At 42.0% G+C, this 16,470-nt stretch overlaps 1 protein-coding gene across 1 annotated transcript in view; it reads right to left on the reverse strand.

The window, feature by feature from the left end:
- adgrv1 (adhesion G protein-coupled receptor V1) overlaps window positions 1-16,470 on the reverse strand; it is a 124,994-nt gene that overhangs the window by 67,732 nt on the left and 40,792 nt on the right. The window contains exons 41-78 of the mRNA XM_059337387.1: window positions 16,199-16,362; window positions 15,939-16,026; window positions 14,569-14,647; window positions 14,343-14,481; window positions 13,888-14,029; window positions 13,413-13,678; window positions 13,137-13,312; window positions 12,561-12,688; window positions 12,239-12,420; window positions 11,871-12,017; window positions 11,694-11,774; window positions 11,310-11,574; window positions 10,048-10,170; window positions 9,710-9,932; window positions 9,411-9,615; window positions 8,980-9,126; window positions 8,597-8,852; window positions 7,939-8,141; window positions 7,344-7,520; window positions 7,045-7,227; window positions 6,744-6,923; window positions 6,375-6,539; window positions 6,129-6,249; window positions 5,866-5,989; window positions 5,340-5,478; window positions 5,021-5,206; window positions 4,675-4,910; window positions 4,401-4,549; window positions 4,046-4,244; window positions 3,729-3,948; window positions 3,397-3,636; window positions 3,085-3,234; window positions 2,741-2,961; window positions 2,385-2,664; window positions 2,103-2,246; window positions 1,249-1,420; window positions 741-882; window positions 12-580 (exon numbers count right to left, since the gene is read on the reverse strand). Coding sequence (XP_059193370.1) covers window positions 12-580; window positions 741-882; window positions 1,249-1,420; window positions 2,103-2,246; window positions 2,385-2,664; window positions 2,741-2,961; window positions 3,085-3,234; window positions 3,397-3,636; window positions 3,729-3,948; window positions 4,046-4,244; window positions 4,401-4,549; window positions 4,675-4,910; window positions 5,021-5,206; window positions 5,340-5,478; window positions 5,866-5,989; window positions 6,129-6,249; window positions 6,375-6,539; window positions 6,744-6,923; window positions 7,045-7,227; window positions 7,344-7,520; window positions 7,939-8,141; window positions 8,597-8,852; window positions 8,980-9,126; window positions 9,411-9,615; window positions 9,710-9,932; window positions 10,048-10,170; window positions 11,310-11,574; window positions 11,694-11,774; window positions 11,871-12,017; window positions 12,239-12,420; window positions 12,561-12,688; window positions 13,137-13,312; window positions 13,413-13,678; window positions 13,888-14,029; window positions 14,343-14,481; window positions 14,569-14,647; window positions 15,939-16,026; window positions 16,199-16,362 — 7,011 coding nt within the window. The remainder of the gene's footprint in view (window positions 1-11; window positions 581-740; window positions 883-1,248; window positions 1,421-2,102; window positions 2,247-2,384; window positions 2,665-2,740; window positions 2,962-3,084; window positions 3,235-3,396; window positions 3,637-3,728; window positions 3,949-4,045; window positions 4,245-4,400; window positions 4,550-4,674; window positions 4,911-5,020; window positions 5,207-5,339; window positions 5,479-5,865; window positions 5,990-6,128; window positions 6,250-6,374; window positions 6,540-6,743; window positions 6,924-7,044; window positions 7,228-7,343; window positions 7,521-7,938; window positions 8,142-8,596; window positions 8,853-8,979; window positions 9,127-9,410; window positions 9,616-9,709; window positions 9,933-10,047; window positions 10,171-11,309; window positions 11,575-11,693; window positions 11,775-11,870; window positions 12,018-12,238; window positions 12,421-12,560; window positions 12,689-13,136; window positions 13,313-13,412; window positions 13,679-13,887; window positions 14,030-14,342; window positions 14,482-14,568; window positions 14,648-15,938; window positions 16,027-16,198; window positions 16,363-16,470) is intronic.

The raw sequence follows: 16,470 nt of genomic DNA on the forward strand, positions 1-16,470 counted from the left end.
ATATCACACACCTCCATATGCTTGGACCCGAACCCTCACATCCCCAGACACACTGTCGGACCTGCGGACCCTCAGAACAACCCGCCGCTCCTGCTGGGTCTCTTCATCCCTGTCCTCAGGTATCTGGACCAGTCCAGGTCCAATACTCAGCACTCCACCCGTCACATCACTAGCTAGGATGGTGACGGTGGCCAAACTGTGCTGAGGGTTGAGGCGAGGAGCGGAATCTACCCAAGCTATGTCTGGAGTAAGGACCTGAACGTCTGTAAGGTTGACTTGAAAGTACTCATCGGCCTCTGAAAGGGGGTCGTCAAGTATTGAAAGGTGGAAGGAAGTGTTGATTTGGCGAGGTGAGTCGAAGACCAAACGGCCGTCTGGTACTGCAATAAAGTCCTCTCCTGCTGCTGCGCTGCCTGCTACTGTTGTATAGGACAGGAGGGTGCTGTTGCTCCGAGAACCATAGAGTCTCTGAACATAAAGTGTTATCGTCTTGCTGTCCTCTGCAATGACTAGCTGGCGGGAATCAGGGGCAAACTGGTAGATTCCCAGCGGCTCCACTTCTGCCACAGTAAATTCTGACCTGTGCAGGATGACCAACATCACAGTGATGCTACATTTGACAAATAAGTGAATTTATTCATGATTTAAACATTATCACAATTGTTTTTGTAACATGCAATAGATTTCCAAGGTAACATGTATTTACTCTATATAGTTTCAGACCACTGTGAAACCATTACCTGAGCTTGACAGTACTGGCTGCATCAGTGGTGGAGGTAGCAGCATTAAGGTGAATAGTATAGGAAGCCAGCTCAGATGCTTCAGCAACAGCTGTCAGAGATATGGCTTTAGTCTTCTCTCCATGGGCCAGGGTCAGGGAGCCTGAATATGAGGAAAGGAGCACATTACCAACTATAAGAATGAAGGCTTTTATTAGGCCATGTGGGTGTTTGGTATCAGCCTGAAAACCAGATTGCAAGAAAAAACAAGAAAAAATGATATTATTTGAGGATAATATCAGTGATGAAGCTCAGGTTGGCACTACCATGATGATGATTAAACAAACAGAAAGATATACAATACTAAACATTAAAAATAGGGAGTAACTATATATTAAATCATTGCTTATTTATATTTTCTGTATTCTCTGTATATTTATATTATTTTACGTTTTCTAAACAAATAATGGAGGAGGCTTGAGATGTGTAAGTTTACACTTCTTTAATTCAGTTTTCTGGGGGAAATTACCTGAGCTTGGGGTGATAGCTCCCAGTTTGAGCCCAGGTGGAGCTTGTCCTGAAGGATACCCAGTTTTCCACTGCACCCTAATGTCCCCAAACAGCCCCGTTCGTGTCACCATAGCTTCACATTCCCCTGTTTCTATACTCGAAACCTGCAGAGCCAGAGAGGCAAAGCCAACCTGCACAACATTTGGGGCAGAAGTCAGTTAATAATGGTACATAGTCATCATACCAGGAAAATGAATACATCAAAAATGCTAATTGTTGTCTTTTATAAAACTGAGCTACACATAAATAAATGACATTTAAGGGGTGAGGAGAAATGTAAAAGGATAGGATTAAACATAATATTTAGCTTCTTATAGAGAAACGAATCTGTTAGAAAGTTGCTTGTCATGTGCATTTCATTGCAAACAGCAAGCTGAGAGAGTACGCCCTGCTGTGTTTCATGAACCTTTCAAATGTCTTGCCAAGAAACAGCTGAGTGCTAACAGAGCAGTCGTGACTTACCACTAACTCTGTTACAGAGGTTATATGAAAGCTGAAATGACATTAAAGTAGGAGGCAAGAGTCCCTAGAGAAATGTGATGCGAGAGGTCCAAGTTTGCCGTCTGGTGGCAGAGAAATAATCAAATAACCTGATGTTTATTGACACTCATAGAGATCTCCAGCAGGGATATGCAAAGTGACACAGAGAGTACATCGCCAGGAGAAACATAAACGCTAATGAAATGTCTTCAAGTCTCACATCCTGAGTGCCTTGCAGAGAGGGCAATAAAAAAAGAAAAGAAAAACTTTCTCCTGGACAGATAAATCATGAACAAAATAACGAAAAACAACAACTTCAAAACCACAACTGACCTCGGAGCTGGCAGCTTCTTCGGAGACAGTCACTGTAGCAGCACTGGCCTCATGAAGGAGGCGAGGCGGAGAGCCGAGGACCGGACTGACTAGTCTCACATCAGTCAGCTCTGCAGTGAAGCTCTCACCCACTGACAAAAACACCTACAGAGAGAAAAGCAGGAAAACAAGGTTAAAATCGTGCTTAAAAACAATATAAACTATGGTATTTTAAGAAGGTTCATATTTTCTTAACGTCCAGATTTGCTTAATTTGTCTCTGTATGGGCATGCTCATCCTCACCTGACTGCTGATGGGCACAGTGATGGTATTGAAGGTCTGACCTTCTCTCAAGAACAGCCTTCCTTCAGCCTGTCCTCCCAGAATCTCCTCCATGTCCATCACTTCATCTATCCTTCCACTGATCTTATAGCCCACGCTAGCATTGCCAAACAGCCCGGCAAGCCGTGTTACATTTATAACCAGAACTCTGGTGACCTCAGACCCGGAGCCTGCTACCATTATGGACTGTTGCTCAGGAATCAGGGAGAAGACACCATGGGGCTCGTCATTAGCATGCACCCTAAGGGTAGGAAGAGAGGATTTATTTCAAATAAATTCCATTTTACAGTTTTTACCTTAAAGTCAATATGACAAACCTGATGTGCGTCTTGATGAGGTTTGGGTTGGCATCCAGAGTAGCACCACCCTCCACAGCAGTGAGCTGCACAGTGTAGAGCTCCTCCAGCTCTGGCACCATGTCAGGCATCAGGCTCAGGAGAATTTCTGCATCCCTTTGACCTTCAGGGATAATCACTGAGCCCGCTAAGGCTAGGAAGTCACCTGCTGAATCTGAGTCACTCTGTATCTGCCAATGCACCTGATGTGTGAGAGAAAGTAGAGCTGGTTTACACTTCAGCAAAAGCCACAAATAACTGAAGTCAGCTTGTTTAAGCACTGATACTAAATAGGACTTCTAACACATATATTGATTAAACTTTACCGTGATGTTACCCATGACACCCTCTCTGCGTGTAATAAACAGGGAAATGTTAAATGGACCCTCTGCTTCTGTGGATTCATTGTAGACACGCTCTCGAAGAGCATCCGCACTGAATTGGACTATACCATTCGGGTCACCAAACTTCTCTATCTGGGAGACAAAACACATTAGGAGAGACAAGGGTGAATAGGGTGCTGATGCTTTTATCCCACTAGATAGCAAAAAGTGCTTTGGAAATCAAATTGTGATAATCCCTTCTCAACGGATTCATTATGGTGACATCAACCTTGTCGGCATTAAACAATGAAGTACCTTCAGTGTTACGGAATCAGCCTGAGGATCAACATCCACCTCTCCAGACAGAATGCTGAGCTCTATAACAAATGTCTCCTCCACCTCCACTTCCCCGTGGGGGAGAATCCGCAGCTCTATGGTGCGTGTGCCTTCCTCTGCATCCCTGAAGAAGAAGGAGCCGTTCACAGGCTCTCTAATGTCTGTATTGGATGGAGGAAGGGCCTCTCTGCTGTTAGGGCCACGGATGATCCAAGCAACCTGTCAAATGGTAAAACCAGAGAAAATTAACTGATGTGGATGAAGAGAAAACCAAGTGAAGTGATGTAAGTAGAAGATAGTGTTTCCTGTACCGTTGCATTGCCCACAAGGCCTCCTGCTCTCTCCAAAACAAGACTGAGTTTGAGAGTGGAGTTAGGATTGACCACAGTGATTTGGCTCTCGTTGAGGAAACGGACCACTCCACTTGGAGAGTCACTCTTGGCGATGGTTACTCTGGCAACTTGTTGAGGGCCGAGAACTGCTCCGCCTGTAGCTCCAACCAGCAGGACCTCAAACATCTCAGTTTGTTCACTGAGGGAGACAATTTTTAAATCAATGTGTGTGTATATAAACTGTTTAGGGATCAAGATTGACATTCATTTTAATTATTTATAATTTCTTCTCTCACCTGTCCAGGTCATCTATAATAGTAACATTAATGTAGCTGGTATTCTGGCCATGGACAAAGGTCACTGAGCCATTATTCAGGATGTAGTCGAGGTCGAAGGTCGCACTCAGGCCTCTAGAAATGAACTGAGCTGTGACCAGTCCATATAGTCCAACTCTCCTCACCACTGGGATCAACACAGTGCCCACATCCTCCTCAACTGTAAGGAAGAAAAATATAGATTTCTTGCATATAGTAAATCATCTTTTCATATCTGTCAAATGGTATCATAGCAAATTTAGGATGACAGTTCTATGTGTGTGTGCTTCAACATTTCACAAAGTAGATCTCAAATGTTCTTAGTTTCAACTCTTACCTGTAATGTTTACATAATCCTGCATGAACTCCAGGACACCCTCAGCATTGTCATTCTTTAGTATGACCACAGAAAGGGAAGAGATGTTGCCTATGGCTGGAGGCTGGTCCAGCTGGAGACCTGACTCCCTCACGGTGTAGTCGGCAGCACTGTCCACCAGAGGGAGACAAAGAATGTAGAGTCACTGATGTGAAATCGCTGAGAGTCACATCAGCACTAGGTAAATAAAGGCTATTACAAACAGTCCAACTAACAAAGTTGTTAATCTTCTTACCTGACATTGACTAGTTCAACTTCAGTGATGTTGAGGAAGAACATCTCAGGCTCCTCTGGAAGGCTGTCATCTTGGATATGCAGTGTGACTTGTTGTGTGATCTGGCCGGAGGTAAAGAGTAGTCGTCCAAAAGCTGGAGCAAAGTCCACTCCACTGTCCGCTGTGTGGCCTGAGGTCTGATAGGTCACCCACACGCTGCCCAGACTGCCTAAGGAGCGCCTAACTGTCACATTCACCTGTAGGAAAAGGAGAAAATCATATAGCTTAAGTTTGTATACACATCCTAATTGTTAATATATTTACTCAAGCATAGATGTATGTATTGTTCTCATTTTGTTGACCTCACCATTCCCTCCTCCTCAAACACACTGATCTGGTGCTGGTTAAAGGAGAACAGGCCATGCGGGTTGTCGCTGGCTGCCATAATAATCCTGGCATGCTTGGCTATGGGACTGATTTCCAGTCCAGAGGTGGCGGAGGTCAGAGTAAGCTGGTACTCACGGTGCTCTTCAGGAAGTTCATCATCTAGAGCCTGCAATCATGATAGATATGTTAGGGATATTTTTATGGAAAACATTACTATGCAGTATTATGATGTTTTTGGTCTGTATATGTGAATTCTACACTGCACTGATCCAGACAATATCTGGATTTTTTTTCAGTACCTTGAGAGTAATGGTGGCAGCAGACTGTCTGTCTCTCATAGTCACAGTGCCAGAGATCGCTTCAAACTCAGACACCACAGCTGGAGTGATATTCCAGTACACCTGGACCTCTCCGAACACACCTGGCCCTCGCACAAGGCTGCAGGACACACACACACACACACACACACACACACACACACATATAAAACAAGATTTTCCACATTATATTCTTGATCAAAATAAATGGAGCCATTAGAATTTAAAGCTTCCCCACTGCAAAAAAGGGGGGTCTAAAAACAAGATAAAAACACTAAATCTGAGGGAAATTATCATGCTGCATGGACAGATAATTTCACTTGACAAGAGTCTTAAATCGAAAAATAAGCATGTTGAACACTTAAAATAAGAAATTAATTCTTAAATCAAGATACATTATCAAACAATTCTAAATCTATGTTTTTTTTTATCTTGGTAAGAACCAAATAATTTGCTGTGCTCCTTTTTGTCTTCCCAGGTTAGTGATTCAGTTTGATGCTCATCTCACCTGACCACTGCACTGCCATTGTAATCTCCCTGAGGTTCTCCAATGACGATGTTCCTGGAGGACTCTTCTACTCCAACAATCCCCAGGGCAGCCTTGTCTGCCATGATAGTGATGGTGGCCATGCCTAGAGGAGCACACGAAGAGAGCAGGGTTGTGAAGATGAATATGATTATTGAATCAATGAAACATAGTTCTGAAAATACTTTACATATCTTCAATAAACTTATGCACTGGCAATGTGAGTTTTTTTCATAAACACTGACCATTTAAGGGGTCGATGACAGCTCCACTCCCAGCAGCAAACAGGGAAACAGTGAAAAGCTCATCACCTTCCAGTTCAGTGTCAGTGAGGGCTCTAATCACAAACGTCTTCATAGAATCAGTCTGGGAAGTATGAAAAGCGTAGCAGATTTTATGAAGCAAAGATATAAACATAAAGATAAAAGATTGCTTAATATTATTATTACAGTATGTGGTGGGACAGCGACACCCCCCATTTTATACTGTACCTCAGTGAAGACAAGGCTTCCATTGAAAGGTGAAAGGTCATCTGCAGCCTGATCTTCCAGCTGCCACCACAAAGTCACAGCCCCCTCACCTCCCGCACTACGCAGTACTGCTAGTGTCGCCACAGCAGCAGGATCACCCACAAACTCTGGCTCACTGACTGTTACCTAAGAGAGGGTTGAGAAAGAGGATTATTTGTGACTGAAAAAGTAAAATTCTAATCTGTAGAATAGGTAATTATGGATTAATTGAGGATCACAGTGAGATAATAGAAGGATTTAGATGGTGGTAAGTGTGTAAGTAAGGTGAGTTTGTTTAAATCCTGGTGGACCACAAAATACTTTATGAAGAAATTGAGCTTTCAGACTCACCTCCACTTCCTGAAATCCAAATCGTCCGAGAGGTGAGTCGTTGGGTGGAATGCTGACAGTGACAGAGGTTGCTTCACCCAGTCGAGCACCACCAATCACACGCAGTAAATCCACTCTGAAGGTCTCTGAAGTCTCTACCCGTTCATCGTCCAAGATGGTGATAGCAATCGTGGCTTCTTTCTAAAAGTAAGGATGGGGAAACACAAGCTAACACCCTCAGCTCTGTATGCATTAACCTGTGGACACCTTGATGTGATATCAAGGCAGATTCATTTTTAATAAAGACAATTTATCCATTTACCTGCCCATCTTGAAAAGTGATGTTCCCAGATACGGGGCTGAAATCATTGAGATCGGCAGTGACTGGCTGAGCCTCCCAGTAGATGACCAGTCTTCCAGTTGTACCAGCGAGTCGTACCACTGACAGATGGAGGATGTTGTCTGGTGGTGGTATCTCGTATGCTAGCACGCTCCCAGTTATATCCTGAACAAAATATTTAGAAATAATGTAAAATTATTAATAAAATTCTCTAGGTAGCAAAGCAAAGGGTTTGCATCTTTATATCCGTGTCACAGTTAGAGAGATCACCCTGGGCTCACCTCAGAAACATTGAACTGCAGAATCCCTCGAGGGTCATCATTCTCCTGGATGGTGACCTCCGCTACTTCCATACCAGGCCTCTTCACGCTGGGCTGCCCTGCTCCCACTGACCCACTAATTAGCTCTACACTGGTGATGTTTACCAGGAAACTCTCTGCCAGCTCTGGGATGTCATCCTATTAGAAAACACATGAACATAAACACTAAATATTGGGAAATACATACATGCTCTCTGTTTATTTTACAGGAATCTATACTATTACAGCTTCGATTCATCCCTGTAGTGACGGCCTACACCTGACATTTATTGGCTGGTGTTTGGACACTCACAGGGCTGATCACAGTGTGTATCTTTTATCCTGAAGGCAAAAAAACTGAGTCCATCTGCATAACCAGCCTGAATGGGCGTGAGTGTGGGAGGTGAAAGATAAAATTCTGGCTTATCCCATACCTCAGATGGGAGACTGGTTGCATAAGTCTGTATGCTCCCAGTCTTTTCTTTTCTTGGTTTTAGTAGGCAAACTCTTATGTTGGTAGAAGCTAACCATCCGTTCTATTCCTAATATAGCTTCTTTACTCAGGTAGATTTCTTACCGGTAGGATTGTGACAGTGACAAGGGCCACTGTAGCACCATGTACCATGATGATGGTGTTGTCTTTGGGAGTGTAGTCCTCTCCGGCAGCAGCCTGGTTGGGTGGGGGCTGGTACAGGGCCGGCCTGGTCTGGTAATGGATTTCCACCTCACCTGAAGAGCCCTGCTCCCTCACTATAGAGAGAGTCACATTGACTGGAAGCCCTGTGGGTTGGGGGAGAAGGAAGATCACATGTTAAAACACAGCAATAAAATTATATTTCCAAGACCTGTCATGTTAACGAGGGAAGTTAAATTATATTGGAACGACAGTATAAAGGTATGTTACCCTACTACTTGGACTTCCCGTAATTTAGGGCTGGCATCCAATGCACAGATTAAGACAAATCCTAAATTACTTCACATCCTGGAAATCACAGCAAATCTCCTTTACAGTAAATCTCAGTGTACGATTACTGTAATAGCCACTTAAGAAACCTCATCCCCCATAAAAGATTGGTATTCAGCAACACTAACTGCTCCTGGAACAAGAAGAAGCAAATCTCTGAATAGGTTAGGAATAACATCAACTAATTATAGGACTCACTGTGATCCATTAAAAATTCACATTCATTGACAAATCATCACTCATTTTTTTGCAACATAAATTGTACTCTTACTCTGCGGTTCTTGTGCTAGTGTAAACTGGGAGTCCAGATGCCATCCAATCACCCCGTAGGGAGAACCATTTGGTAGGATGGTGAGAAGAGCTCGTGCCCGCTGCTGGTCAATGACTGCAGCCTGTCGTAGGTCCTGCAGCCCCACAGTGGTGACATCAATGAGAGCGATGGTGACGCTCTCGCTCAGCTCTGGGGCACCATCTGCTATCACAGTCAGCGAGATGATGGCCACCGTTTGGCCCTCTGAAAATGTTACCTATGATAGCAGAACAAATGTGTGACCTTATATTATAATTTAGTTTATTTTGGTAAGCATTTCATATGCAAATATGCTCTCAATAGATACAGTAATGTGTCTTAAGTATGATGGATGGTTTACTCACCACTCCTGAAGTGGGGTAAATGTCTGCCAGACTGCCATTGGCAGCCCAGTGGACAGTAAGTCTGCCAAACGTCCCTCTTTTCCTCTCCACACTGAGAGAAATTTGATTATTTTGCTCCAACTCCTCCACCTCCATAGATAAAGAATTCTGCAGAAGTAATGGCAATATATTCTTGTATTACAATAGTTGTGGTAATGCTTAAAAAAATACTTATTTATCAAAATTCTATGAAAAATAACCACTGAAAGGGATAGTTAAGTTTTTTTTAAGTGGTTGTGGTTGTCAGTGTATTATCTACAATAGATGATGATCGGCACGTCCCCAGCCCCCAGTATAAGTATCTCATACAACCCCACTTCATAAAAATACAAAATATACCGTTAACATGGTGAGCAAAAACACAAAAAATATCAAAATGTTTATCTGATTACCGAAGCAAAGCCGATGACTCCATGGGCATCATCGTTGGTTGGGACAATGACAGTCACCTGACCACCGAATCCAATTTCAGCCCCGCCCTTTGGATTCTTCAGGCTGACCTGGAAGTACTCCTGCTCCTCAGGGATGTCATCATCTATAATGTTCACTGCTATCTCGAGCTCGCTGTCACCTGGTGCAAAGTGCAGCTCCCCAAAACTTAATGAGAGAAAATACAACATGCATTATTTAACTTTCAGTATTTGCTTTTCTCTGCAAAAAATGTCTGTGGCTTATAAATCAAATTTGATACCTTGGTATGAAATCAGACTGGTTGGAGACAGAAGTGAATTCATAAACGGTGGAGCTATTCTCTTCAGTAGAAGCCAAGAGGGTCTTGGTGGTGTTGAGGGACGGGACCGTGAGAGACAGGAAGCTAGTGGCAGGAGGGGCCCTCAGGATCATGGCTAGCAGGTTGACATCAGACCTCCAGGAGTAGAGTGATGAGCCATTTCTTCCAGCTAACAGGACATGAACTATGAGGAAGAGAAACATTTAATCAGGGTGTCTGATCAATTAATTCTAAATGTGCACACACAACTGAATAAAAATGACTTTTACAGAAGAGCAGTTTAAGACATTTGTGCTTACTGATCCCAGAAGAAGCAGTGAAGGGGTGAACAGAGGTGAGGCCTGGGTGAGGAATGGACTGATAGAGCTGTGGTGAAGGTTGACCTGAGCCCCACTGTAACACCTCACAGGATGAAGAGAGACCTGGAGAAAGATACAGGAATTCACAAAAAACACACAATGATTTACGTTCTTTCATGCTAGAATAGCATGTTTATGTAAAGTAAGGACTGGTTTGACTGACACACCCAAGACTGACAAATTACAACCTCTGAGTCCCGCTGTGGCTCTGCTCCGCTCCACGCTGAGGCCTTTCCCGTAAACCCACAACAGGTCTGAACCAAGAAAACTTGCCACTTTTGCAGACTCAGAGGGATTATGTCTCATCAAAATATATAGAGCGTAGAACAAATATATGTACTGGCCTACACTATGAATTTTGTCATTTTAGTTGAGACAACAGAACAAGGCTGTTCTGTCTTTAACAGACTCATAGTTTCTGCATGCCTTCTAAAGTATCACCGATTTGTTTGTACTATCCTTACCAAAATCTAACCGCTGCAAAAATCCACTAGAAAGTACACCGAGAGTACAACCACAGAAAAAAGCATCTTATTATTGCAAAAGCGCAACCATCCTCTTAGCATACTGTAGACTAAGTGTACTTGAATCCAATTTTAGGACACTTTAAAATATATAATCTCTGCACCACAGTCTTTTCAAACAACAGGCTCATACACTTAAAACCAATTTTGTTTCAGTTAACTATGGACGCCCTGAGAGGCAAGTGACAAAAAATATTCAGAGGATTAATTTTCTAATTTTCCTAAACTTACAGTCATGTAAAAAAATATGAGACCATTGTTTCTTCAATGTCTTGTTCATTTTAACTCATAGTACAACTAAAGGTACATTTGTTTGGACAAATATAATGATAACAACAAAAAATAGCTCATAAGAGTTTAATTTAAGCTGATATATATTTGAGCTGATATCTAGACATTTTCCATGGTTTTCTTGATAATAACCAAAATCATCATCAAGAAATTAAACTCTAATGAGCTATTTTTGTTGATAGCACTATATTTGTCCAAACAAATGTACTTTTAGTTGTACCAGGCTTTAAATATGAACAAGAAATTGAAGAAAACAAGGGTGGTCTAACATTTTTTTTCCATGACTGAATGTTCACATACAAATGAGCATGGCAGTAGTTATTCAAATATGCAAAATAAACATAACAATATTCATTATCATGTTATATGATATAAAAGCAAGGTTACCTTCAATTACAACAAACAGGAGAGTGTCCTCTGCTCTTGTGTTGATTGTCTCCACCTGAATGGCTCTGCCGGTGAGTTGGAGAGGCTGTGGATTCTGAAATCTTCCATTGGTCCATTGGAGCATAAGGCAGCTTACAGTCTGTCTGTCTATGCAAACCAACAGGTACGGAACAGCTGCACGAGTGAATGGAGTTACACTGAGGATGTCCTCTTCGAAGTCAAGAGTCTGCTGGAGGGTAAAGGAGCCTCCGGTCCAAACAAAAATCTGTAGCATGAAGCAAACAAATAATTCAGTTCAGTCATGTAGGGGTTGAAGCTCCTCCATTGAGGACCCTTTAATGATCTCGACATAACTGAAAACAATCCAAGCTCTGTCAGCATCACCTGGCTTGATGCTATTAGATAATCTCTGCCTTCAGTGGAGAAGTGTTTCACATCCAGAGCTTCAACACCGAGGGTTTGTTCCTAAAGAAACCATATGAAGATATAGAAGAAAATAGTGTTAAAGCAAGGTACAAAAACAGAATAGTGAAGTTGTACTGTAATTGGGTTTATACTTACCAATGTGATGTTAAGGTCCATGTGCAATTTGAAAATGCTGAGGTTGGCAGCAGGGGAGAAGGGAGGGCCACTATGTGTAATGCCTATGTAGGTAGAACCATTTACTGCAAACCCCACACAAGAGCTTGGCTGCTGAATCCTTACAGACTGTAATGAGGAAAACAGAGAGTCAGAGAGATTTTTATGCTACTAAGTAAGGCTGCAACAAATAGTTTGAAACATTGAAGATTCAGTTACAACACTGACATTCCAGTTCTAGAATAGATCAACATTCACACAACTGCAAATAAAAAAATAGGCTACACTTATGTTATTAGTGCAGAAAAACATTGTGTGCTTGTTGAGGGGCTTTGTTCTTGTTAGCCTACCTCTACTGGCACCAAAACACCCTGCCACCGATAAAGAGTGGCCAAGGTGTGGGAGGATCCAACCATGGGCCTACTGTCCAGCCTCATAGCCAGGAAGGAAGGCTCTCCGGGAAGGGAGCACCAGGAAGAGGTGGGGTTGTCCTCAAAGCTCTGGTACACACCCATAACTGGGAGGTGACCCTCTAGAAGAAAAAAAGAAATCATAATTAGATTGCTAATTGGAGAAAAAGGGGGGTTCAAGGAGCATCAGAAGAAAATATATTCATTTATGAGTGTTTAGGAAGTTGGAGTGACATTGGAATAAGACATTTATTGGTCTCACCTGAAGCAATAGCTGTGTCAGATTGCGTCTCCCATTCCACACTGACAGCTGACTCCAGACCATTACTGCGAGACACGGTGAGGAAGACTGCTCCGCCCCCTTCAGCAGCAACCACTTCTGTGTTTGTTCTGTACAGTAAGCACACATTGATTTAGACTACATAAAGATAAGTTAAGATTTGACTTTATTTATCCCACTTTGGGGGGATTTAGTTGTCCCAGCAGCTCAAGATACAGGCACATAGGTATAAGAGACAGAATAAAGAATATAAAAATAAGACATATACATACATTCTATACACATTGTATACATTATATACACACATTTCTGCTATTTGGCATTTATTATTAATATATACATATATATTTTGTGTTTGTTTCCTGAAAGTACTTTTCATTTTTACAGATATTGCACATTGGAGAAAATATAATTTAGCATGTTAAATAGATTAATTAACACATTTTTTGCACGTTTGTGTGTTCCGTTCTGTGTTTTTACAAATTATTTTACAGCTACACATACACCCTGTATGACAAACTGTATAACGCAAGTGTTAAGTATACTCTTGTTTCAGACCTGTTGAGAGTAGGTCCGATGCGGAACAAGCCAGAAGGAGCCAAGTTCTCCAGGACTGTGATGAGAGTTTGGAGTTGGTCACCCAGCCGTGCACCTCCTGTTGGGCTGGACAGGGTCAAAGTGAAGGTTTCATTTGCTTCAGGCTCAGCATCCAGGACTGCCCAGATCTCCAGCATCTGAAATATAATACAATATACATGTGTATATTGTGTTTTTTATGTGTTTTTTTCTTATTATTAATCTGGTCGAACCAGAAAAAAATCAACTCTGTCTCACCTTAAATCTGACTCCATCCTCTAGCACCACAAACCCTTGTGCTGGCATCAAATCGCCCTCTGCGAGACTGCCGTTGGCGTCAGTGATGGTAAACTGAACAGTTACAGTACCAAAAGTGCCTTCCTCTGGGTTCCGAACCACGTGAAGGGTGGCCACACTCTCACTCAGCCCAGACACAGATGTGGGCTCCTTCAATAAGAAATGCTCACTGGTGTTGAAGGAAATGACACCATGTCCATCATCACTCGCCAAGATATTCACGGTGGCTAAAAGAAAACAATGAAAAAAATATATTATTAATCATTAGAGATGATTCGATTGCAATTTCCTGGGTTAATTCTGATTTATTTAAGAAAAAATGCAAAACAGCCAAAATGCAAAATTCTTACATCCACTTCTTTTATAGAGTCTATGATCGATATTTTAACTAAATATGCAGACATTCTATGATATCCTTATGTGCCCTCCTATCTACCTGTGGTATTGGTGCCCAGCTCCAGCCCAGGGGAAGGCTCGGACAGGATGAGCTGGAATCGCTCAGCTCCCTCTGGAATGGCGTCATCGATGATCTGCACTTCTACAAACTTATGCCTTTCCCCATCTACAAAATGAAGCATCTGTGTGGAAAGAGGGGTTTTCAGTTTAAACACTTCACTTCAGACTCTCTGTGAACATCAACATCAAAATCATGGTACGTCTAGAGGGGCTTAGTCAAGGGCAACTGGACTTTCTTTAGATTTCTTCAGTTACTCTGCTTCAGAACGGAGGACCTTTTTTTTTAGATAAGAGGTGAAAGGTCTTGGAGAAGCTAAAACAAATCCAGTTGTTCTCTCTGGATATTAATGCTACTACAAGCATTATATGTTATGCTGTGCAGGTATTTATGTATGGGTCTGTGTATGTAATGTCTGAATACTGTGTATGGCTGACCGTTTCACTGGTGTTGTAGTCCAGTCCCTGTTGAGCTTCCAGATTCTGAGCATAGAAGAAGAGAGAGACATTTCCATATGTCCCCTTGTTCCTGTAGGCCACTAGAGTCAGTGCTCCTGTTGTTTCATTCACTTCGAACCTGGAAACCAGAAAATATTTGATTGAGCAAAAAAAATTGATGTACAAATCAACACAAGAAATGTGTTTTTGTGGGTGCATTTCTTACATGGTGTTTGTCCATTCAATAACTCCTCGAATTCCATCATTAGCAGCAATGCTAACCTCTGCCACCAAACCCTGGGTGTCTGGGGAAAAAACATTATACAAAGAGGAAACATATGATGATGTCTGAACCGTCATTAGTGTCAGCGCTGACTGTAACTACAGTGCAAGCTCCAACAGAAAGATGTGCAAGAGGAAACTGCAGAGGATCTAACTTCCGTCATGGCACATTTGAGCGAAGGATTACAGCTAAGAAGCGTCTCCTGTAAGTGGCTTGGGAGGCTGAGCAGCCAAGGCTTTTGGGTGGACTGATTTATGACCCCCTGAATAGTCTTCTCCCATTCACTCTATGGCCAAGACACTGGGAGGCCAGCTACGGGTTTAGTTTGGCTTTCTTTCTCCTCACCACACAGTGCTACTCGGCTCCCACCAAATCCCAAGGCTTCCTCAATCATGGAAAGCATCAATCTCACCATCCAAGCCACATAATGAGTGCTGCCAAAAGAGCGGCTGTGTGTTTACTGTGTGTCTCCATGCAGTAGGCTGATAGTATTCTGGGAGCCTGCTGCTGGGCCTGTAGTATTCTGTCTACTCATCACTTTCTAAAGTTACTCATTCATAAATTGGACTGTGGTTTGGATTATGTAAAAGCAGTAGCAGAAACTACCAAGCGCCTCCGTGGTACATCTTGACAGTCAACTACAATGTTGTAGTTTAATGTATCATACTGGAATATTTCTACATCATACTACATGACATTTTAGGCAAAGCTTGTGCATTTTATTATGTATTTTACCTGGCAATGTGCAATACACAACCTCTACTCATCAAACAGAGCAGATGGTGAGAAATTGTGAGTAGAGAAGAAGGAAGATTATTTCATACAATTACACAAACTAGTAAATGAAAAAGCAATATACATCAGAAAAAAGTGTAACAAACAGAGGAAAACAACGACAAAAATCAACCAAGACGTTTACATGTAATTTGAAACTGTCATGGCACAACTGTCTATGGTAGCCAAAGATGTTAGGAAAAATTAAGTAACTACTAGAGCGTCAACAATTAGTCGACAGAAAAATAATCGCCAACTATTCCGATAAAAGATTCATTTTTAGTGTAATTTTTCATGTAAAAATGTCAAGATATGCAGTTTTCAGCCTCTCAAATATGGACATTTTGTGGATATCATATTAAACTGAATATCTTAGGGCTTAGACTGACAAAACAATACTTCAAGAAACTGGGATGGACATTTTTCTGACATTCAAACAATTAATTGATTGATTGAGAAAAATAATTGCAGATTGATTAATTGTTAGTTGCAGCTCTAATAACGACAAATCAGCTCTGTGCTGCTAAATTGCTTCATACCTAGTTGGGGAACAGTGGCAAGAGTCGTGATGAGTACTGCTGATGTTATGTTGACCAGGAAGAACTCCTGCAACTCAGGAATGTCGTCCTAGTAAAACAAATGGAAATGAAAATCTTTTTAATTCCACATTCAATCAAATCTGCTTCAAGGAAGTAGAGCTTGTATCAGGAAGAGAATAAGAGCTAAAAACCAATCAGACATAAAGTATCAAGTTTATAGTAAGACAAATAAATGAATGGAAGAAAGCCACTGTCTTTACCTCGAGTATGGTGACAGGGATGGCAACAGAAGTCTGTCCATCCTGAAGGATTACAGAACCAGTCCCAGAGATGAAATCTTGTCCTGGATCAGCGAGGGCACCCTCCACCTGGGACATGTCTTGCAGAGAACCTCTTAAAACCTCATAGGTGATATTCACTGCTCCTGTACACAAACATTGAGGTATGACATCAGTTACAAGGTATAGATGGAATGATTAAAGGGAACCCATTTATTTCGTACATGTTTTTGTGTTCACACTTGGCCCACTGA

The sequence above is a fragment of the Centropristis striata genome, chromosome 7 (assembly GCF_030273125.1).
Source record: "Centropristis striata isolate RG_2023a ecotype Rhode Island chromosome 7, C.striata_1.0, whole genome shotgun sequence".
NCBI lineage: Eukaryota > Metazoa > Chordata > Actinopteri > Perciformes > Serranidae > Centropristis > Centropristis striata.